The sequence below is a fragment of the Salvelinus namaycush genome, chromosome 9, assembly GCF_016432855.1.
Source record: "Salvelinus namaycush isolate Seneca chromosome 9, SaNama_1.0, whole genome shotgun sequence".
Classification (NCBI taxonomy): domain Eukaryota; kingdom Metazoa; phylum Chordata; class Actinopteri; order Salmoniformes; family Salmonidae; genus Salvelinus; species Salvelinus namaycush.
The window spans coordinates 29,418,499-29,442,798 of record NC_052315.1 but is presented as its reverse complement, the minus strand read 5'-3'; the positions used below and the strand labels follow the sequence as shown (position 1 = coordinate 29,442,798).

At 41.0% G+C, this 24,300-nt stretch overlaps 1 protein-coding gene across 1 annotated transcript in view; it reads left to right on the top strand.

The window, feature by feature from the left end:
- The first annotated feature begins 4,480 nt into the window (after nucleotides 1–4,480).
- slco3a1 (solute carrier organic anion transporter family, member 3A1) overlaps nucleotides 4,481–24,300 on the top strand; it is a 55,124-nt gene continuing 35,304 nt past the window's right edge. Inside the window, exons 1-2 of the mRNA XM_039000582.1 lie at nucleotides 4,481–5,097; nucleotides 10,716–11,175. Coding sequence (XP_038856510.1) covers nucleotides 4,954–5,097; nucleotides 10,716–11,175 — 604 coding nt within the window. The 5' untranslated portion in view covers nucleotides 4,481–4,953. The remainder of the gene's footprint in view (nucleotides 5,098–10,715; nucleotides 11,176–24,300) is intronic.

Genomic DNA, 24,300 nt, shown 5'->3' with positions numbered 1-24,300 from the left:
ACAAATCCTGATTATACATTATGAATACGTAGCATCGATTCACCAGAATCTCCGGAGATATTTTGGACACTCACCTAATCTGACCAAAGAACTCATCATAAACTTTACATAAAAATACTTGTTGTATGGCAAATGAAAGATACACTGGTTCTTAATGCAACCGCTGTGTTAGATTTTTTTAAATAACTTTACCATAACATACAGCTTGCGTTATTGCGAGACAGCGCTCACCAAAACGGCGGAGAATAGGACTCAACATTTTACACAGAAATATGAAATAACATCATAAATGTTTTCTTACTTTTGATGTTCTTCCATCAGAATGTTGTACAATGAGTCCTTGGTCCAGAATAAATCGTTGTTTGGTTTTAGAATGTCCATTTCTTCTGGCGAATTCGCGCCACAATGCTAGCCAAGGTTGCTAACATTCCCATCCTCTCTTGACGCAAAGAACGGAAAACTCCAAAAGTCCCAATAAACGTTGAATAAACTGATAAAACTCGGTTGAAAAAAACCTACTTTATGATGTTATTATCATATGTATCAAATAAAATCAGAGCCGGAGATATTCGCCGTGTATACCGAACGCTTTTCAGAACACAATGTCGAACTCCGCCGCACGCCTGAGAAGACAAAGAAAATTCCGGACCTGTCACTCCAAAAACTCTCATTCGACCTCAGATCAAGCTAGACACCCCATTCCACCTTCCACTGCCTGTTGACATCTAGTGGAAGGCGTATGAAGTGCATGCATATCGATAAATAAAAGCCAGTTGAATAGGCAGGCCCTGAAACAGAGCCTCGTTTTCAGATGTTTCACTTCCTGTATGGAAGTTTGCTGCAAAATGAGTTCTGTTTTACTCACAGATATAATTCAAACAGTTTTAGAAACTTCTGAGTGTTTTCTATCCAATAGTAATAATAATATGCATATTGTATGGTCTAGAAAAGAGTACGAGGCCGTTTCATTTGGGCATGATTTTTTCCAAAGTGAAAACAGCGCCCCCGTATTGACAAGAATTATAGAACCTTTATGGAGAATGGTTCTATAAAGAACATTTCTCAGCCTCAAAGGTTCTTTGTAGATCCTTTTGAAGAGCCATATTGTATTTTTTTCGGGTTATCCATATTATATTGTTAATATTCCATAAGTGTTATTATTGTTTTAATTGACAAGTTGAATCAGATGTGTTAGCTCTGGAACAGCTGGGGGTTGCTGAGGAGAGAATAGAGAACCACTGACTTAGTCTACCATTCTCAACTGACACAAGGCCATACATGAGTATTTCACAAGACACCTTCACTGGTCATAGTCATATATGAGAGGTAATAGCATAACACAACAGATTACATGAACTGGAATGACACTCTCACTCACGGTTGCACAAAAAGAGCCATGAGCAAACCAAACAAGCAAATATTCTAATGAGCCACCATCCCTACATTTTAATTATCACAAAAAGAGCAAAGAACCCTTTTGTTAACAGCAAAGAACCATTGAAGGGCTCAAAGATGTATTTAAGTCATTATGGTTCCTCATAGAACAATCACCCTTCCCAAATAACCCTTGAACCCTCTTTTCTTAGTGTGTAGCAATGATTTACATTATGTTAAATTCATCATTTGAATGAAGCACATAATCTGTGTGGTAACTATGATACAATAAAGAGCACCTTACTTTGGCCCATATTGTCATAGATCATTAAAGTATAATTAAATTTCAGGGCTCTTTCCCCATTCACACTCTAGCTGAAATATAGAGCCCATGGGGCACATTCACCACAGCCCTCATAGCAATAACATAAGAGCAGTGATTGTCATTCACAGAATCAATGTGCAACCTATCTTGCTTTTTGGATTAATAACCATGCTGCCAAACAACTCTACACAAGTTAATAACAACTGTGTTTAGGAATTCTGGTTCTATTTATTATGCTTTTTTAAATAACAAATAATGTTATTCATTAGGATGTAGGAGGATGTATTCATTAGTCGATGAATTAATTCTAAGCTTACAATTGTATGTAAAATCATTGTGTTTTCAGAGTACTTTGAGTATTTATTTAGTCATTGTTCCTCCCTTTCCTGCTTTCCCTGATGGGACCCGGACAGAAGGGCTGGGCTGTTCTTTGGCGGTCCGCCCTTTACCAAATCCTATAAATAACAGCTATTCCAAAGAGCAGCACCATTTTCCATTCATACATTCCTGGCAGTACCAGTCAAGTCCACCCACTCACTTCTGCACCTCTAACCTGACTCATGTACTGAGAAGACTGTTGGGAAAGTGGTGCAGGAGTCTTGAACACAACACACACACAGGCAAATAGGCAGGCATACCACACCCATATGCAAACAGACACAGACTTTCTATAAGCTTTTACATACTCTCACTCATTCATGAATTCATTTATTATCTTATCTATTACATATATACATCTAACCACTAAAACAAGCAGCAAACAAGCTGAAAGTCTAACCCAAAATCAGTGAACCATAGATTGATTATTGACACACCAAATTATCTATTGGTGTCTTCTTATTGATTAACTGTAGTTGAGTAATGTTGATCCTGACAAGTGAAATTACTGTCAGAAGCTAGTCATCGAACGGCACTTGTGAGGACTCTACATTAATGAAAAACGACATGCAGAATAGTTCTGTTGAATATTGATATAAGTCCCACTTGATAAATTTCCCCAAACGTTGACCCAGAGTAAGTGATTTAAATACACAAGTAATTGGCAATGTGCCAATAATTGGGCAGAGTTCATGAAATGTTTATTAAAGAAGGTAAATCTTTCACCTGTGTTTTGTTTTAAACGATATAGCATTGCCTGAGTTCTCCTCTCTCTCCATGCCCTCTACACCATAACATCATTTGAATTAATGGGCATCCAACAGAATATGATCTTCTGGTGTGCAGGCAATTATTAATCGCTGGCAGAAACAAATGGCCTTCCTCTATTCACCTCAGTGATGTTGTTACTCATGCAGAAAAAAGGGTAGAGGGAAGGAGGACGTCCATGTGTTTTAAATTACAGCATTGATTTCATTATTTGCAACATTTGCTTCAATGTGTTTCACTGAAAGAAGTGTACACAGATTAAAATAAATTACTTCGCACTGTGAAATCACACATAGGCAGGCATAACAGTGGAACAGCATTTCAGTTGGACTGTGACACACTGTTTTAATTTACAAAATCTCACCTATAGAATTGTAAATTAAATTGCATACATTCCATTCGTATCTCTATCATCTCCTTGAGTGCTGTCAAAGGGTCAAAGCATTATTATTTAGGAACAGGCACACAGGAAAGCAATATATATAAACTGTTGTAGAATGATAATCAGCATTTGTATACTTCTCTCACCATGAAATGCTACTGTTGAAGGCCCTGCTTATCACATCCCTTACCAAAACAACATGAAAAAATCATGTGGAAAAAACGTCATAGGACTGATATTGGCTTTTTTGCTTCACAATCAATTTGAGATACTTTCAGATGATTTAGACATGGAAAAAAATGCTAATATCGGTCCCATGACTTGAATGGGATCTGTACTATAAATGCTAAAACGTTAGCATGTGGAAACAGAGGCAGGGAAATTAAACCAAAGCATTAATTGCTGTCATACCTTGTCCATAGACTGCTTTCAGGGTAAGGAAACTAATGTATAATTTTGCAATTTGGGTGAACTATCCCTTTAACAAGCACTAGTTATACTGACCAGGTTTATGGAACCACCAACACTAAACTACTATATATTTTCCCTTTGTAGATTATCCCCTGTCATATGGCTCTCTGTTGGACACACGGATGTCCACTGCTTGGGGGCTCGGGTACACATAATGACAGTGTAAAAACGTAGAGGTTAGAGGTTGCTGGAGTGTCAGATAAGAGGGTATTTTTTTGCTCATAGAAGGCCGACCAGCTGTGATATCATGTCGAGGCAAAAGGTCATGGTCCTCAGTCCTGTCTACTTCTTCTCGCTTAAAGACCATTGACTAAGCTAAAACTAATATAATCATCTCAGACCTCAGTTATGTGGGCAAACAGAATAATAGGATGGATGATGTAATGTGTGCATGTGTATCATACAGGAAGGATTTGTTACGGTAATTGTTGGCATCATGTGGGCCATTTATTTAATCATGTTGTTCACATTTTCTGTTCAACATTGAGTAATACATAGCAACACACAGTGTGTTGCTAATATCTTGAAATGGCCCCTTGGCTTTGAGCTCAATATGTGAAATTATTATTATTTTAAATAGGCCTATAAATTAGAATGAACAAATTCCCTATATCAACGTGTATGTGTTATAGAGAGAGAGTCTATTCGAACGCAAGTTAGTTTAGAATATGGTGCATGCTACACATCGCCACTATAGGCCACGGCTCTTAGTGGTTGGAAGAGGCGCGGATTCAGAACATACTAGTAGGCTACACAAGTGGTGGAGGGAGTGAGTGTATGCTCGCATACTGTACAGCAGGCTACAAGGACCATGCCAAGTATAGCTGGAGCAGCGACGCCGTGGCAAGGTTCTCATCGATTATTTTTAGAATCTATGCATTGTTACGCTTAACATTCGTAAACGAGCGTCAAGATTCGGAAAACATGTTATTTGAGAGAAAACCCGGCGTCTCTTATTCTCGTATGCATATGAGAAAATCGTCGGTGAGTTCATGTGTCTTATTCGACGAAGTGGCAATTTTTAAAGCTTGTGGAGTGGAAGCCCTTTGGAGTCTGGCTGTATATTTACAGTCATAGTTTGTAAGATGTAAAGCATAGGTTGAAAGAGAAAATAGACAGAGACCGTGCGTCAGACACCCACTGAATGTAGCCTACAGGGGAAACATAGTCGGTGTCTTCTATGTTTATCTCCGGGCTGGCCGGTTACCCTCTGGCTTTCGTTTCTCGCTGTGATACAAAATAGCTTCCCAAAAGGATGCAGGTGAAAAAACAAATGGGTTCGGACAGGAGCCCTGGAGAGGGCATCCGTAAAAAGTCATCATGCTTCTCAAACATCAAGATATTCTTGATATCGGAATGTGCCCTGATGTTGGCACAGGGCACTGTTGGAGCCTACCTGGTGAGTGAAACATTTTAAACTGTGTCATTGTCTGTCATGTCTCTCATGAGAAGATCTTGCCAGACGCATGTTTTATATACATTTTAGTATTTGGGCCATTTTATCTTAGCTATAACTCTATATCCGTGCCAGTACTGTGCGTGTAAGCAAAGTGTTTGTCATGAAACGTGTAACAGCTATGACATAATGAGATAATGTGTAGCTAACCGGTTTAAGAAGGTTTGACATCCACCGGTGTTTTTTTATACGCAGTAGCCAGTGCCCATACACATCTGGGAGATGGAACACATTTTCGTCTGGTTGCAGAGTTTAACATTGTCCATTTGTCAATAGCAAACATAGCATATTTCCCCTCTGTCAAAAAAACAGTTGTTGATGATTTAATCTCCTAATGCCGCACCTAAAAAATCCAATTGTCCAAAACAACACTCAGATTCCATAGAGGACAAGAATGAACAGGTGACTTGTTAGTAGTCTATGCGGCAAAGGGCTCCTATAGCTGTAATATACAGTAGTGTAATGTACTGCAATAACACCATTTATTGATGTAGATGAGTGAAATGTTAGGTCCCTACCTGTATTATTAGTGTCAGGCTTGAAAGCAATCCTATCTTGATTAAGAAGAGCAGGCAAGCCTATTCAACTCTTATCTCTAGTTCAAACTTGATACTTTTGATATTCTGTAGGCCTACTTGGTTAAAGCTTTTACATCGTTTTAGTCCTGTAGGTCATCCATGCAGAATTATTCAATGGGTTTATGGTGATCAACATTTTTTACCACAGTTCTCATATCAAATGAAACAACAAATGATGGATGAGTAGGTTATTTTAGGTCACATGCTGGGCTAGTGCCACTTCCCAGGGGAATCAAATATGTAAACTGAAATGCTTTAGCCTTATTTGGAGTGGAACATGTTATCTATTCTGTCGCACTGAACCGAAAGCCTCCTCCTGACCATGGGAACAGTGATGCCTACGTGGATGAAGCATGTTGGTATACAGTCAGAATTTCCCCTGTAAGGAGAGGACTTGGATTTTTAAGCCAAAAGTACAATTAACGAGAATCCATCACATCCTGCTTTTGATAATGAGTTTAATGACCCCAAATTATTGAGTAGAATGTTTTCCCACGTACTTGGTACTTTTTTTTTCTTTTTTCGATCTCTTTATTCTATTTTTATAACATGTTGTTATAACATGTTTCTTAAATCTATTTGGTTTGACTAACTTTATAACACTACGTGCATGTGAAGTAAAGTTCTTGTGAAATTAGGCCCTATAACCAGTAGTCTCCACCCTTTCTCTCTCACTTGGATTGAACATTGCAGTCATTTTTCTGTGATGTGTCTCTGCTATGTACACACTTGCCAGTCAGAGTGGAAGAAATGGTTCTATCAGGACTCCTCTGTGATAATATGTTCAGTCATGTCTCATTTCATTAAAATGTAGTTGAAATGGAATATGGCACATCTGCAGTAGTGCCTCCACGGGACTGATGGCTTTGTGTCCTTGTTTATACATAGGCACTTATAGCTTAGTTTAGCTCAAATGTTGACACCTACAGTAGAACTGCCATTTAAAGCCCTGTTTCACTTTGACTATGTAAATGTTTTCAACTACACTTTTCAGGAGGTTATTCTAAAGAAGGTTAACAAACATTGAAATGAAAAGGGTGTACTTTAAATTGGTAAGCAAAGATGAGTTGGTGGAAGGCTAGTCACTCAGCAGGGATGTCTGCTTGTAAAGTATACTCTGGGGCTCAGGCAGGGATTTGCCAATGATGGATCTGAGAGGGAAGCGCATGACTTGCCTAAGCAAACAGGACTTCTGCATGCTCTATGGTCGTCAGCACAGGTAGTCTCTTTCACATGGCACCTGCTCCATTTGCATGGGCTGGAAACCAGGCACCAGCTCCAGCTACAGGGACAAGCTGATGACCCTGTCATGACCTCATTAGATGTTCTCCTGTCAGAGGTACTCTTCTGTCCATGATAGGATGAGGCGACTTAAAGTGTTTTTGTGCTGCCAGGCAGCCAGCCTGGAAGTCAGGGGTCGTGGCCTATGCTCTTGCTCTACGTTAGCAGCTTACAGTGGACGGGCTCTTTTCCAGGCAACATAGTCTCTGGGTAAACAGTCAGTGCACATACCTGCATGGACAATTACTCTCAACGCTATGGGGTTGTGATATGACTGTCAGCTTCCCTAGTTCATTTTGAGAAGTATATGGAAATGGTGTGTAGGCCTACCTTTAGTTCTCAGTTCTCGGAAATTCAACTGAATGTGGTTTCAGCCTTTGTAGTCCCATGTTCTATGTTGTGGTAATGAGTGACAGTGGTGAATGTGTTTCCTGTTATGTGCTCCACTTACTCGTGGGAAAACAGGCTGAACTATCTATGTATTTCATAATTTTCCCCTCATATATACGATTTTCAAACACAGCTTAATAGTTGATTATGATAATTAGACACCAACTTTTTCGAGACTTTAATCCATTCAGGTTAGGTGTTAGTTAAAGTTTGTTGTTACTACCATGCAGTCTCCAATCTTGCAACTTGCAGGTTGGTAAAGCTTAGAGAGTACAGACAGTCAGTGAAATATTTAATTGCCAAGGGATCAACTTCATGTTTTGGAATTAGATAGGATTTTGTCAGAAAAAGGCCTCTGGCTAACTCTGAATTGTCCTTTTGAAAGGGCTTCTATACAGAATAGGAACCTGAGACGCACTTCAACACTTTTATTTAGCAATCGGCTGTTGTTATGTCTCATACTGTGCTTACACAAGCCTCATCCTCCTGTTTAAAAAAGGGATGTCTGTGTGGGGCTTGATTCCTCTGAGGTAATGTTGAGGTGACAGTCACATTGTCCACGAAAACGCAGCCAGACAAGTTTGCATTGTAACCATGCTGCAATAAATAAACAACCTTTTGTGACTGACTGTTTAGTTTTTGGTTCAAGGTTCCAGGTCTATCTTTAACTAGCTTACTGTAGCCAGAGTTGCTCTTCTTTCTGGAACTAAAGATATTTTTGTCAATTATTGAGTATCTCGGAATGCTGTGCCTACTCTTTAGTAAAATGCTTCGCTGGCAGAGTGCATTGGAATTTAGGGGACAGGTACTCTTCTAAATTCACTGCATGTTTCAGGGCTCACTAAGCTGTCAGGCCAAATTCTGCCTGGGTCTGGCCTGGGCAGTAGATGACATGACATGGTCTAGCTGGCCTGGCTGCCATTCCTCTGCTGTGGTGTGGTGGTGAGGTGGAGGTTCAGTAGTCTGTGCTGGTGTCTGCTGAGTGCTGAGAGCTCCAGCTGTGCTGTGGGCAGGTTGCATTGGCTTGGAATGGGCTCTGAGGACAGGAGCAAATGGTGATGTTTCCAACCCAACTCGTCAAGCTTCCAGTATTGCTGGGAAGCCACATTACATTCTCTGGCAACTCAGATGAGACTGCAAGCCCATTTTGGACACCCATAGCATCCCTATTGCTGAGCTGTAGTTTTCGGAGAATTAAACATTTTATAATAATAGGCCTTGTGCAAAGGATGACATCACTACATTGATCAACCTGTTGTTGTGTTCACATTTAATCAAAGTGTAGCTAGTTGTATTAGTATAGATATTACTCAGTCACACCTTCCATTTAAAGTAATTTAAGTCACTTTGTAATCACAGAGAAAATATCATTTTTCCTGCTGGCATCTACGTTAGCTGTTATTTTCCTGTCTCCACGGGTCCTTAGAGGAGCTTAACTTAGCCTATTAGCCTGTTTGACATCGCTGTGGGAATGGAACAGGACCATGCCCTTTCAAGGGCATTTTGGGACACATCTGAAAATAGTTCGATACATTTGTGAAAATGTGACGGGTGGGATATGGCTCAGCAGTTGGTTCTCAGACATTACAAACCCACATTATTTGTTGTGAAATCCTTCCAGGCAATACTTACCAATTGAAGTAAAAGCAGACGAGGATGCTGCATGCAAAATTAGATAAATCGGAGGATCCACACATTTGAGAATGGGCAGCGTATTATACTTCCTGCAGAGTAAGGGATATTGCCCCTCTTCTTTATGGTAGAGCATTTATGTGTATTCCATACATGTCTGTCTCAGAGTCTTGTCTTGGTCTTTCTATACATCGTTGTTGCCTGTACAGTGTTGATACAAATGTGTGGGTGGTTGGTTGGCTATGTTCTTTAAGAATCTTTCTACCCTATTAGTTGGGTGTGTTCCGTATCACCAACTAGGAGGCAACCAATGCAGGTAGCTGGGCTTCAACCATATTATTGTACCAAAAACAGAAGACTCAGTTGGCCAGATTCACCAAGGTCATTGCTATCAAACTATGTACAGTCCTCCTGAGCCTGTGTGAAGTTGTTTTTTATCATTCAGGTTGCGTTCATCATTGAAATCAGTGCCTTATAAAAAAGCTGGTCATTCACTGTCTGCTTTCATGACAGTCTGTGATGGAGCACATATCACATGAAGAAAATCTAAATGAAATGGAGATCAATTTGATCATTATATTTAGTTAGGATCTTATCTTATGAACTGAAATGCAATCCATAATGTCTGACTTCCATGTATTTTACCAACAATGGCAGAGGGGAGACAAAATCCCCTGCTGCCCCAGCTTCCATCTAGAGACAGTGTTATGCTCTTATCTTTCACTTGCATTAAATGCTGCACCATTAACTCAGAGAGAGAGAGTGAGCGTTAGGGGAGAAGGCACTTTCAATAAAGCCTTGGGAGTAAGTGCTGCAGTGCCCAGCTAATGAAAGACAGGGATGGATCTTGGCAAACGGGATTTTACTCAGACCACAATGAGAAACATCTGAAGAGGTCTGTGAGTCAGTATATCCAAAGGAAAGGGATTATGTAAAAGGACACGACCTCAATAACATGGTATTTTCATAGCCGTGCTTTATTTCTCTCATCTGCTCGAAACCCTCTTGCGGTCTGTGTGCTACTTGATTCAAAATTCACCATGCAAATAATATCCTATTTTCTCTCATTTGCATGCACCGAAAGTTTGGAAACCCCTTGGCACGTTAACCCTTATTATTCCAATATATAGAGTTTTATGTCATTATTTTGTATTACTTTTGGTAGAATCACTTCTTTCAGAGAAGTTTAATATAGAAACATGTAATTTGACTTATATGAAGTTGTTCTGTAATAACCAAAATGATATGACACTTAATCGGAATTCAAAAATACAAAAATACCCTAAATACAAATATATTTCTTTTCTCAATGTTTAGGCCTACAGTCTTGGTTATTTGTTTTTAAATTTCAACTGTAAAATACTGCATGCATCTGTGATGTGATTCCTTATACCAAAGGCCATTCATTCAAATGCATCAAATGTTTCAAGTGATTCTAATTTTCTTACTCATGGTAAAACTGTAACCTATTTATTTAGTTGCTATTTGTAAGCTAGGTGTTTTCATGTTCCTCTCAATGACATAATTCTCAGCTAATGTGAAAGCAATAGGCTTTAAGCCTGGTCATATTTCAGCCTCATAATGATGGTACCCTGCCATTTACAAAGTTAATCAGTTTTGTGAAGTTAGTTATGATTGCCTTTTATGAGTAACATATTTCCTCCGCTGTTGCTTTCTCAGGTGAGTGTCCTGACAACCCTGGAGCGACGATTCAATCTCCAAAGTGCCGACGTGGGTGTGATCGCCAGCAGCTTTGAGATTGGCAACCTGGCTCTCATCCTATTCGTCAGCTACTTCGGGGCCAAAGCCCACCGGCCAAGGTTGATTGGCTGTGGGGGTATCGTCATGGCGCTAGGAGCTCTTCTGTCAGCACTGCCGGAGTTTCTAACCAAACAATACGAGTACCAGCCAGGGCAGACATGGAGAACTGAGGTGGGCAGGAATGGGTGCGCCAACAGTACCAGGAATGGTGGGCAGTACATAGAGGAGATGTGTTCCAACAAGGCCAACACCAACATGATGTACCTGTTGCTGATTGGGGCCCAGATGCTGCTGGGGATTGGAGCCACCCCAGTTCAGCCGCTGGGTGTGTCCTACATAGATGACCATGTGAAGAGGAAAGACTCCTCTCTGTATATAGGTAAGTGAGGTAGATGCATGAAAACATGGGTTTTCAAACTGGGGTCCGCCGAGGTAAAAAAAATAATAATAATTGGGGGAGAATCTACAAATTCTCAAAACCGGACATTCAGGGCACATTCCCATTGGTTTTGTTATAATGTCTGAGAAGAGGAACACAGCATGAGCTATGGCAAAATGCATAGAATTGCAGGAAATTAGCTTTAAAACTGAAAAATTGTCTCTCAGCTTCATGCCAAACTGTGTAGAATTGCTGGAAAGTAGCTTCAAAACGGCAAAATATTTTGTGTGGTCCTCTATAGCTCAATTGGTAGAGCAAGGCTCTTGTAATGCCAGGATAGTGGGTTTGATTTCCAGCACCACCCATACTTAAAAAATGTAAACACGCATGACTGTAAGTCGCTTTGGAAAAAGCGTCTGCTAAATGGCATATATTATATTATATATTTAAATAATATTTATTAGAAAGACATTGTTATCACACTACCATTTCAAAATGAATTTGTTCCAGCGCCAAGGGATTCACAAGACTACTTAAATTGGTACATCTGTATGGTGGAAGGACTAACAGTGGTTGTGTTTGTCTCACTGCGGGAAGGTGCAGTGTGTACACATCCCTGCCTCTGAGTCAATACAGCGTGAATGTATTCTCTGTGTTGTGCTCAGTCTTTCTTTTGTCCCCAAGCACAATCTGACCTAAGTGACCGCCAGGTGAGCAGATCTATGAGGGGTTTATAATCTCAATTACATTTGTGCTTGAGTCACAGTCAAGTGCAGACGCCAGGGATGGAAAAGGAGCATTAAAGTGCAAAATATCTCCGCTCAGCTGGCTTGCTCTCTCACGCAGGTATTTCACTGCTGACGTGGCTTTTCAAGGTTTTACAGTGCATTCAAAGCACTTTCTGAGAACCTTAAATAGCAGATTATTATTTGTGAATGTACCTTAAGGATACTGTAAAGGCCCATGTTTTGACATCATTGTTGAAGGCACATGATCACTGATGTTTTTCTGTCTAACTGTAAAGCTGGCTGGCGTACATTGAGCATTCAGTATGTGTGTAATCTTAACATGAGACCATCTTGTATGACCACAATTACACACCATGGCTTAATACTCCATTCTGATTGGCTGAAGGGCGTACACAGGGCATGTTACAGCACAGCCATTAGGCTAGATGCAGGCTGCTGGCTCAAATCTGCTGCAAGAGGAAGACCACCTACAGAGATAATTCACAGTCAGATGAAGCACAACTCATTTCTCTGACTGCAGCTCGCTTTGAAGACCTACAGTTGTCAAGGTGACAAATCTTTAAGGGATTATTAGACATTTCCCTGCAACATGTGCTCTTTCTTTTTTATTATAATTATTATAATTTATAATTAATATATATATTTTAAAATTACACGCCTTTTTCTCCCCAATTTCGTGATATCCAATTGGTAGTTACAGTCTTGTCCCATCGCTGAAACTCCCGTACGGACTCGGGAGAGGCGAAGATCGAGAGCCATGCGTCCTCCAAAATACGACCCTGCCAAACCACACTGCTTCTTGACACACTGCTCACTTAACCCGGAAGCCAGCTGCACCAATGTGTCGGAGGAAACACCGTACAACTGGCGACCGTGTCAGCGTGCATGCGCCCGGCCCACCACAGGAGTCACTAGAGCACGATGGGAAAAACCCTCCCCTAACCCAGAAGACGCTGGGCCAATTATGCGTCGCCTCATGGTCTCCCGGTTGCGGCCGGCTGCGACACAGCCCAGGATCGAATCCGGATTGGTAGTGACGCTTCAAGCGCCACAGTCTCTTAGACCGCTGCGCCACTCGGGAGGCCCAACATGTGCTCTTTCTTCTGTATTTTTTGTTGATAGTGAGAGAGAGAGAGAGAGAGAGAGAGAGAGAGAGAGAGAGAGAGAGAGAGAGAGAGAGAGAGAGAGAGAGCATTGTTAACTTGGTATATACAGTACCCAATTCTCATCAAAGCAGGGATGTTTCCTATTTTGATAGAGGCATGGCCATAACGTGTTGTCCATGCATGCACATTAGTAGCCTTTGGTGGGATAGAGACGACGTGGCTTTGTGAATCAGCTGCTGGCTGCATACGTGGCCATGTTTGATATCTCAGCAGTACAACAGACTGAAAGTACGGCTGAATGGGAGACAACTTCCGGAAACACTCACAACATTAGTAATGGGGATGACATTTGTTAGTGTAACTAGGATGTGATGGTCAAACTCAAGGATAAAGGCCTTCAGTGTCTTGTGTGATCTTATGCCAGCAGCGTAGACCTCCCTAACTTTCATTCTTACTCATATGCACTTTGTTTCAAGTCCTAGCTATTTTTCACAGCGAATTATGTTTTTTCTAGAAGTGACAGAAACAAACAAGCACAGAACAAAACAGGTTTGACGTAATGCACAACTGCAGCGCCTTGTTAACACTGTACAGTAGGAAGTGGACTCTCATTGATTAAAGTTTGGCAGGCACAGAGGGAGATTTGGTGCTGTTCTCCTCAGATAAGCTGCACGGAGAGTTGGAGGAAAACAAGTGGTGAGCGTTGGAGAACAATGTGTTATTGAGTTGGGAGCATGTGCTCAGCTGATCGTTCTAATCCCCATGCTGTGGGCATGTCATGTGCTTGTAGCAGCATGAATGGACGAGATTGTCTGAATCGCTCTAAGATTTCTTTTCACATGCTTATAATGTAGTCAATGATTGTTCATTAATGTACACATCATTGTACTCAGGGAACATACACATTGTTAAGGTAATCAGAAAAAGTTTTACTTTAGTTGTAATTTGTCGTATTTTTCCTTTGCTAAATATTTTTCTAACACTTTTGCAAGACACTCCGAATTCAGCATGGCAGCATTGAATTTCACTGCCTCGAAAAACTGAAATACTGTAGATGCTTCTATATTTCCACATACAGAAATATATATATAAAAAAAAAAAGTACCCCAATTTCATGGTAGTTACAGTCTTGTCTCATCGCTGCAATTCCTGTATGGACTCAGGGGAGGCAAAGGTCAAGAGCTGTGCGTCCTCTGAAACACAACCAACCAAGCCGCACTGCTTCTTGACACAATGCCCACTTAACCCAGAAGTCAGCCGCACCAATGTGTCAGAGGAAACACCGTGTCAGTGTGCACTACACCCGGCCCACCACAGGAGTTGTTAGTACACAAGGACATCCCTGCCGGCCAAACCCTCCCCTAACCCAGATGACGCTGGGCAAATTGTGCACCGCCCAATGGGTCACCCGGTCATGGTCAGCTGCGACAGAGCCTGGACTCGAACCTATAATCTCTAGTGGCATAGCTAGCACTGCGATGTAGTGCCTTAGACCATTGCGCCACTCGGGAGGCCCTACAGAAGTATATTATTGTTGACGAATATAGACCAAACACACTCATAGACGTTACACCAACAACAAAAAACTCAACATACAGCACCTGCACGGGGGAAGGCTGAATATGTTGTTTTATATGGGCTTAATACATCCCAAAGGCCCACAATATGAAGTTTAATAGTGTATGGTAGCCTAATTGTTAAATGACTAAAACAGACAGTCAGCATAGTGATTACCATTTAGCCCCCTAGTCTCCCATCTCCCGCAGTCTGTATGTCTGTCCATCTGTCCAGCCTGAACAATTCTGTTACATGCTCGCTATGGCAGATTTGACTCTTTATATTTCACTACTATGCATTAATACTGTAAGGATAACCTGAATGAACAGCCTCACATACTGTCCATAAAATGGATGGAGCAGTGCGGTGCATTTAAAGGGTTAAAGGGCATAGAAACAGTTGACAAAGGAGGAAGAGATGGTAGTAGGATAGTCAGTCAGAGAGCAGTGAGAGAGGATGGTACTCCTGCAGAACTATGCAGTGTGATCCTTGTAAAGGGCGAGAAAGTCGTATGTACTATTTGAACATCTCAAAGAAAGCTGCTTGCAAGATTTATCACTGTCTTGAGTCTGTTCTTAGTCTGACACAACCAGGTTCATACTGTACATCAATGTGTCAGGAGACATGAATATTAATCTGCAGCTCACAGTAACACATTGCCTTGTCTCCTCGTAGTGCAGTGGGACCCAGTGTGTGAGATGAAACTATGGTGATTAGAATAATATACTACCACTATCACACCATTGGTAGAAGTCTCTGCTCAGATGTATGTTCTGCTGTGATATGTTCATTTCTAAATGATCATCATCACAAACTGATGATGGTGACGATGGCAATGACACCACCTATAGCCCCAGGCATAGCCTATTGTAAATAGCCACTGGGATAAACTGTTGAGTTAATGGCAGGATGACATCAGTGGAAGGCCCGTGTAAGTGTGAGAGTGTGCTATGGGGAAGAGAGAGCAGAGAGAGCAGTGGTTTGTAGGAGTGGAGCCATAATTACAGAGTGAGGCAGGAATGCCAACCAGCCAGCCATGAGGTGGGTCTGAGCAGCCCGACTGCACATACATACCACATAGCTCTGTGAAAAACAACTCCTACTAACTCAGCGGCAGAGTTGGGCTGGCCTGTCGACTAGGCAGGAATTATAGTGCTTTAACAGCAGATAAAACGGATTCAAACTATGTTAGCAAACTATGTTTCTATATTCTTTTTACTTTCAGTTTTGTGATCGGTCACTGTTGAATTTGCAAGTCCAGTCATGTTGATCACTGAACATTGTATTATTTTTGCTCAAATGTAATTTTGAGGGTTGAAAGGATTTGTCTAGGAAGGAGTGAAATGGCTACCATCACGACTTGATGTTGAAAGTGGTGCTGCGGATAAAGACTGTGTTTTACGAGTTGATCTTGTTTTCCATGTCGTTTGGGCCAAAGGAAACAAATATGATTAGAAAGTTAGTGTCAACAGGATATCCGTCCGTTCCCACTGCTCTATGATCCTTCACCATCTCATTCTAACTATGGCTCTTCCCACAGGGCCTCAGGTTCCAAAAACATACATACATGTATGAACTGACTGTAGCTTAGCAATGATGCTCCCTCCATAAAGCATTAACTTAACCTCTCTTGGGTACGTGAGACGTTAGCGTCCCACCTCTTCAACAGCCAGTGAAACTGCTGGGCGCCAAATTCAAATACAAAAATACTCATTATAAAAATTCAGAAAACATAACATATTTTACATAGGTTTAAAGATTAACTTCTTGTGAATCCAACCACGGTGTCAGATTTAAAAAATGCTTTATGGCGAAAGCATACCATACGATTATTTGAGAACATAGCCCACTAGACAATTCATTACAAACAGTAACCAGCCAAGTAGAACAGTTACACAAGTCAGAAATAGAGATACAATTAATCCCTTACCTTTGATGATCTTCATATGGTTGCACTCACTCATTTACTCAATAAATGTTCCTTTTGTTCGATAAAGTCTCTTTATATCCAAAAACCTCCGTTTTGTTCATGCGTTTTCTTCATTAATCCACAGGCTCAAACACAGTCAAAACAGGAAGACAAAAAAATCCTATGTTCATAGAAAAATGTTCATAGAAACATGTCAAACGATGTTTATATTCAATCCTCAGGTTGATAATATTTCAACCGGACAATAACGTCGTCAATTTAAAAGGTAAACAAGAAACGCACTCTCTCAGTCTCGCGCATGAAAAAGCTCTGTGACACTTTAGGATCCACTCATTCAGACTGCTCTTACTTCCTAATTTTTCAGAATACAAGCCTGAAACAATTTCTAAAGACTGTTGACATCTAGTGGAAGGCATAGAAACTGCAATTTGAGCCCTAAAAACTACTTCCTGAATGGATCTTTCTCAGGTTTTCGCCTGCCAAATCAGTTCTGTTATACTCACAGACACAATTTTAACAGTTTTGGAAACGTTAGAGTGTTTTCTATCCATATCTACCAGTTGTATGCATATCATATCTTCTGGGCCCGAGAAGCAGGCAGTTTAATTTGGGCATGCATTTCATCCAAAATTCCGAATGCTGCCCCTTACCCTAGAAAAGTTAACCCCACCCATCCACCTCTCACAGCTTTTGAGGCTTTTTCCATCCTGGGTAATCTCCTGTAACACGAGAGGACCTAGATAAAGACTGAAAGGATCACATTAGTTTATTCAGTGTCAATGTATAAATTGGATATGTGCTTTTTAAAAGGCTGTGTTTCTATGATATGGGGTCTATAACATAGTTGTTTGATGATTGGAAAAGTGTTATCACTGCTGTCCATCTTGTAACTGAAGATCATATTAACTTCACAGGTTTCAGAGACATTCTCCTAGATGTGAGGGGAGGCCATAATAGGATGAACTCTCAAGCTTGGATCTTTTCGATCTTGTCTTTTTCAATTAATGCTTCATGCATTTTCATTGATAAAGATAAGGTTCAAACAAAAGTCTCTATCAGAGAGGTGTCGTGAAATGTGGCCTTTTGAAATGCAATTCCATTGTATGTCAAATCGGCACTCTTAAGCCTATGTTACACGAATGCAATTTAGATGCAATTTCTGTTGCAGATGCTAGTTGCAATTGACATCATCTCAAGCAACTTTGCTGATACACGAAGAAATTCAAATGCAATTGAAATTGATTGCAACATCCAATCCTGTCAAACATCACATCATGGTTTCATAAATTATTTGTTTAACCAAACGTTTGGTAATTGTAACAGCATCGATATAGACAAAATGCAGACTGTACAAAATTTTGCCTATTTGCCAACCATGTTTAACCAAGCTTGAGTAAAATAAAAAGGAAAACGCTTCATCAGGCTTCCATATTCTTCAGCTTTTTACCAAGCTACAGTGCCTTCAGAAGTATTCATACCCCTTGACTTATTCCACATTTTGTTGTGTTACAGCCTGATTTCAAAATGGACATTTGCACATTATTCTTTTTTAAATTCTTCAAGCTCTGTCAAGTTGGTTGTTGATCATTGCTAGACAGCCATTCTGACGCCTTGTCATAGATTTTCAAGCCGGATTAAGACAAAAATGTAACTAGGCCACTCACTCTTTACCTATAGATGTGATAGGTAAAGACCTTTTAGAGTTTAATTCGGGAGATTGTTAAATTATTAAATTAATCGGGTAACAATTAAACATATTTAGTTCATTAGATAAATAAATCTTCAGATTGATATTAAAGTCAAGTCGCAACAAAATCATTAGGGGATGAATCACTTCAATACATGCCTAAAGAGGAAGAAGGAGATGTTTACATATGATGAACAATATGCGAATGACAAGACAGGTTTTTGTTTAATTTAAAACGGTCTTATTTAAAAACATATACAGCGCATTCGGAAAGTATTCAGCCCCTTGACTTTTTCCACATTTTGTTACATTACAGCCGTATTCTAAAATGTATTAAATACATAAATACATACAATACCCCATAAAGACAAAGTGAAAACAGGCTTTTTGAAATGTTTGTACATTTATAAAAAAATGTAAACAGATACCTTATTTTTGTAAGTATTCAGACCATTTGCTATGAAATTGAACTCAGGTGCATCCTGTTTCCATTGATCATCCTTGAGATGTTTCTACAACTTGATTGGAGTCCACCTGTGGTAAATTCAATTGATTGGACATGATTTGGAAAGGCACACACCTGTCTATATAAGGTCCCACAGTTGACAGTGCATGTCAGAGCAAAACCAAACATTGAGGATGAAGGAATTGTACCTAGAGCTCCGAGACAGGTTTGTGTCGAGGCACAGATCTGGGGAAGGGTACCAAAAAATATCTGCAGCATTGAAGGTCCCCAAGAACATAGTGGCCTCCATCATTCTTAAATTAAAGAAGTTTGGAACCACCAAGACTCTTCCTAGAGCTTGCCGCCCAGCCAAACTGAGCAATTGGGGGAGAAGGGCCTTGGTCAGGGAGGTGACCAAGAACCCGATGGGGAAAGGTTCACCTTCCAACAGGACAACAGCCCTAGCACACAGCCAAGACAATATAGGAGTGGCTTCGGGACAAGTCTCTGAATGTCCTTGAGTGGCCCAGCCAGAGTCCGGATTTGAACCTCTCTGGAGAGACCTGAAAATAGCTGTGCAGCAACGATCCCCATCCAACCTGACAGAGCTTGAGAAGAATGGGAGAAACTCCTCAAATACAGGTGTGCCAAGCTTGTAGCGTCATACCCAAGAGGACTCGAGGCTGTAATCGCTGCCAAAGGTGCTTCAACAAAGTACTGAGTAAAGGGTCAGAATTCTAAAAACCTGTTTTTGCTTTGTCATTATGGGGTATTGTGTGTAGATTGATGAGGAAAGCAAACAATTTAATACATTTTAGAATAAGGCTGTAACGTAACAAAATGTGGAAAAGGTCAAGGGGTCTGAATACTTTCCAAATGCACTGTACTCTCCTGAGATATCAAGTCACTTCACAAGACAATTTCGCTCTTATATTGTACTATATCTATGTAGTATAGTACTGTATTTACAGTATCAACATCCACCACATTTTGCGACACAACGTAGGTTCATGTTAGCTCTGTTACAAATGTCACTTCAGCTTTGGTTCTGTTGCAGTGGCATAAACCTCGGAGGGATCCTAGAAAGACACGTCAACATTCTGCTAAAATGTTCTGAATCCAATCAGTGGCTTCCGCGGGGCATGTTTAAAAGCTACTTAAACTCAGCTCTGTTATGTCATCTTGAAGGATTAGATTCTAAATGGGTTTTTCCATCTCTGTGATAAGCTCCATGTTGAAAGTGCCCTAGCAACACCAATTTGTTTTATTCTAAGGCAATAAACAGCATGGATTCATCAACAGGCAGCAGAGAAGTTCTCTTCATCATTCTGTTCTGCGTGGACCTGCACTTCCACTAGCCTGGTGGCAGGCTTGTCATCACCTGCTTGGCTGCATAATTCCCTGAATGCTTCAGAGGCACCGCTATAGTAACTACACACCAGTTGCCAGAGCACAGTGGCCTTACTGAGCCATGTCAATTGGATCTAACTGCACAGCAACATGATAGCATGTCAGGAGAGCGCCTAGAAATTACAGCTACACATACGTTGGAAAATGAAATCATGGGAAGCAATCACATAATGCTGTGTTTGAGACAATAAGAAGCAGGATACCTTGTACCCAAAAGAGCACACATGCTGGTAATGACAAACTGTACTACAGTGATTGATAAGTGATAGCCATTATTAACAGTCGTCATTAAAATAGGGCGGGCGTATAACATCATTATCATTAGTTGACTGCTGTCATTACTTAAACATAATGATAGCATTTATCAATGCTGTCTGCTGATGAAGCAAAACAAATGCCATGCAGTGCAAGTGAGTCACCTCCTGTGCCCTGTATCAATGAAGCAGGAATAGGCTATAATATATCATGTGTAGCAGCTGCCATTTGGGCATTCCTCATGTTATCCTTAAGTTATCCAACACTGATTATACAAAGCCATCGTTTCTACAGGAATCATTACAACTGCCCATGGCACAACTTTGTTGTTGTGTGTCTGGTTTGGCTGCTTAGTTAAATGTTAGATGGTGTCACTAAATTCCTTTGTGTGCTGTTAGGGTGTCTGGACACAGAATTGCTGCATACTTGTTAATCCTCAGATTCTGTATGAGATGAACCCTTACAAAAAAAACACATGAAAAAAATTATGTGAAAAAAAACGTGGTTTTCGGGAACACACTAGGGCTGGGAATTGCCATGGACCTCACGATACAATGTTATCACAATACTTTGGTGCCGATACAATATGTATTGTGCTTCTTATAATTTTATATGTATTGCGATTCGATACTGCGTTTTTATTGTGATTTCAAGTTCCAAACATTTTGATCACTGTACTGTATGTTTGCTACAGAGAGGCAAGAGAGAGCATGAGAGCTTGTTTTGATCAGGGAAATGAAAGTGCTGAAAACATGTTGACTCACTATTTAAAAAGAAGACGGAGAACAATCTATAGGATGAAAAATACCAGAGCAAGTACTGCCAACTAGCGCTAGCTAATGCTACCTACAGTAGCAAAAAATACAAATACAATTTTTTTTTATTTTTTATGAATCAATACTTGAGTAAGATATCGCTATAATATCATTGCAAAATAATATTGCGATATGTAACTGTATCAATTTTTTCCCCCATCAGTAGAACACACGTGTGAACAAATCACATGAAAAATGTCACATAAATAAATACAACTATAAATACCTAGGTGTCTGGTCAGACTATAAACTCTCCTTCCAGACTCATATTAAACATCTCCAATCCAAAATCAAATCTAGAATCGGCTTTCTATTTCGCAACAAAGCCTCCTTCACTCACGCCGCCAAACTTACCCTAGTAAAACTGACTATCCTAACGATCCTCGACTTCGGCGACGTCATCTACAAAATAGCTTCCAATACTCTACTCAGCAAACTGGATGCAGTCTATCACAGTGCCATCCGTTTTGTTACCAAATCACCTTATACCACCCACCACTGCGATCTGTATGCTCTAGTCGGCTGGCCCTCGCTACATATTCGTCGCCAGACCCACTGGCTCCAGGTTATCTATAAGTCTATGCTAGGTAAAGCTCCGCCTTATCTCAGTTCACTGGTCACGATAACAACACCCACCCGTAGCACACGTTCCAGCACTGATCATCCCCAAAGCCAACACCTCATTTGGCCGCCTTTCCCTCCAGTTCTCTGCTGCCTGTGACTGGAACGAATTGCAAAAATCGCTGAAGTTGGAGACTTTTATTTCCTTCACCAACTTTAAACATCAGCTATCTGAGCAGCTAACCGATCGCTGCAGCTGTACTGTACAAGTCCATCTGTAAATTGCCCACCCAATCAACCTACCTCATCCCCATACTGTTTTTATTTTATTTACTTTTCTGCTCTTTTGCACACCAGTATCTCTACTTGCACATCATCATCTACTCATTTATCACTCCAGTGTTAATCTGCTAAATTGTAATTATTCGCTCCTATGGCGTATTTATTGCCAACCGCCTCATGCCTTTTGCACACACTGTATATAGACTTTCTTTTTTTCTACTGTGTTATTGGCTTGTTTATTGTTTACTCCATGTGTAACTCTGTGTTGTTGTCTGTGTCACACTGCTCTGCTTTATCTTGGCCAGGTCGCAGTTGTAAATGAGAACTTGTTCTCAACTAGCTTACCTGGTTAAATAAAGGTGAAATAAAAAATTTAAAAAAATTATAATAAACATGTGAAAAGGTGGTGTTAACATTTAATATATGTGAAACATGGTTTCACGTGTGAAATGTAAGCTCAACATGTGAAAACAGCTATTTCACATGTAAAACGTTTCAGGTGATTTGTTCACACGTGTGTTCTACTGATGTAAGGGTAGCTGCAGCAGTAAGGCCTGTATCCGCTGTATGAACCTGCTTTCTGTTGTTGTCCCTTATGTGATACCACAGTGTGAAGGCTATACTTTCTGAGTGGCCATGAATATATGACAAATGTGGGCATTAACTTGTCACCCAAGCAATGATGTCTCAGTGCTCTGTGTACATTTAGATGAAGGTGAGGGATAAGAGCTGAATGGTTTCTTTATTCATTTATGCTACTATATCTTTATTGATGCCAATATAACACAGCACCTTTATTGCCAATGTTTATAGCTATGTATCTAAAAGATGTCTTTCAACATGCCTTAGAATTATGCTTTAAAAGGTTGTCTGTGTGCCAATACTGTCATCGCCCTTGTAGCTCTTGCTAGTGCTTCTATCATTTGAGTTAGAGTCTAGTCAACCATGAAGAGTTACAGATGACTGACCAGAGCATGTTGCACTGGTGTTAAAAGGTTGTCTGCAGCCTTGACCATGCCCTGCTCCCCTGCCCTCACCAGACCCAGAGCACTGAGCACTGACCCATGTATGTGCTTTGGCAGGGCAGTTTCATCAGAGCAAAGGAAAGGGCTGCACCAGTCATGCTGCTGTCCAGATGCCCTGGTATATCTCTGCTTTGGAGACTTTGAGCACTTTACTCAGAGCCTAAAAGCTGCAGTGTGGCTCACGGGTGCTGGGCAAGCCAGATGAGCACCATGCATCCGTCCCTTGAATTCCAACTGGTCTCACCAGAGAGGGATGTGGAGGTTGAGTTTGAAGCCTCAAAATAGGTCAGACCTTTGAATGAAGTGGGTCAGTGTTGGATAACAGATGTGGCCCAGAGCACCAGAGGGAGGCCTTAACACGTTAACACCAGAGCAGTGTGCTGCCTGCCACCCATGGCCTGCCTCTCAGCATATCACTCACTGTACAGTATAGGCCGCCATCTGCAGCACCGGAGAGTAGGGCCAGTGGCCTGGTCCACTGCCCGCACACTTCCCACCCATCCCAAACCACCGCACCCCATCTCTGGCCCCTACTGTATCACTCTAAGCCCTGTTACTGTAAGGCCTGGGCCAGCTCTGTGTCTGAATACTTAGGGAAGGTAGAGTGGATGTGTGTTGGGCTAGGCAGAGGGATGGTCGTCATAACGTCCTCATCTCCCTCTCTATCTCCAGTCCCATCAGTAAACCTGTCACCATGCAGCCTTCTCAAGGCAATCTGGGTCAGGCCCTGTCGTAGGGCTGGCCGATATATCAAATGAATTTGATTAATTTGCATGTATTTTTTATTCCAGATGCCTGTATCGCATGAATCAATTTTTATATTCTTAAATTATTTTTTTTGTGTTTATGTCCGCTTGTTCTCATATTGTCTTTTTGGTCTCGTCTCCTTCACTCTTTCTGTGCTGTGTCAGAGGCCTGCATATAATGATGAGATGCTCATGTCGCCGACCTAAAAATGGGAGTCGTTGTTCCAAAGGTGGGAAGGCAGTTGACAAGCTTGTGTCACCTGGGGGAAAGTGAAACCTCTCACTTCGCCTCATCCTCTCTAGCTGTGTGCACCTTCCGCTGATTAAAAAGGGGACATTGTTTTCAGTCTGGGGGGTCAAAGGGATAAAAGGGGGCAGAGGCAGATCATAAACACAACAACATCAGCAAGCCATTGCCACGGAAATGCCTGTTTGTCTAGCTGGTTTTGACTATTGGATTGAGATGCTCAGCCTTTCCCTGGCACGGCTGTCGGCTCTGGCCATATGCCTGCTGGGAAGGATGCAGCTGTCAGAGGGCTCAGGCTGATCTGAGAAGC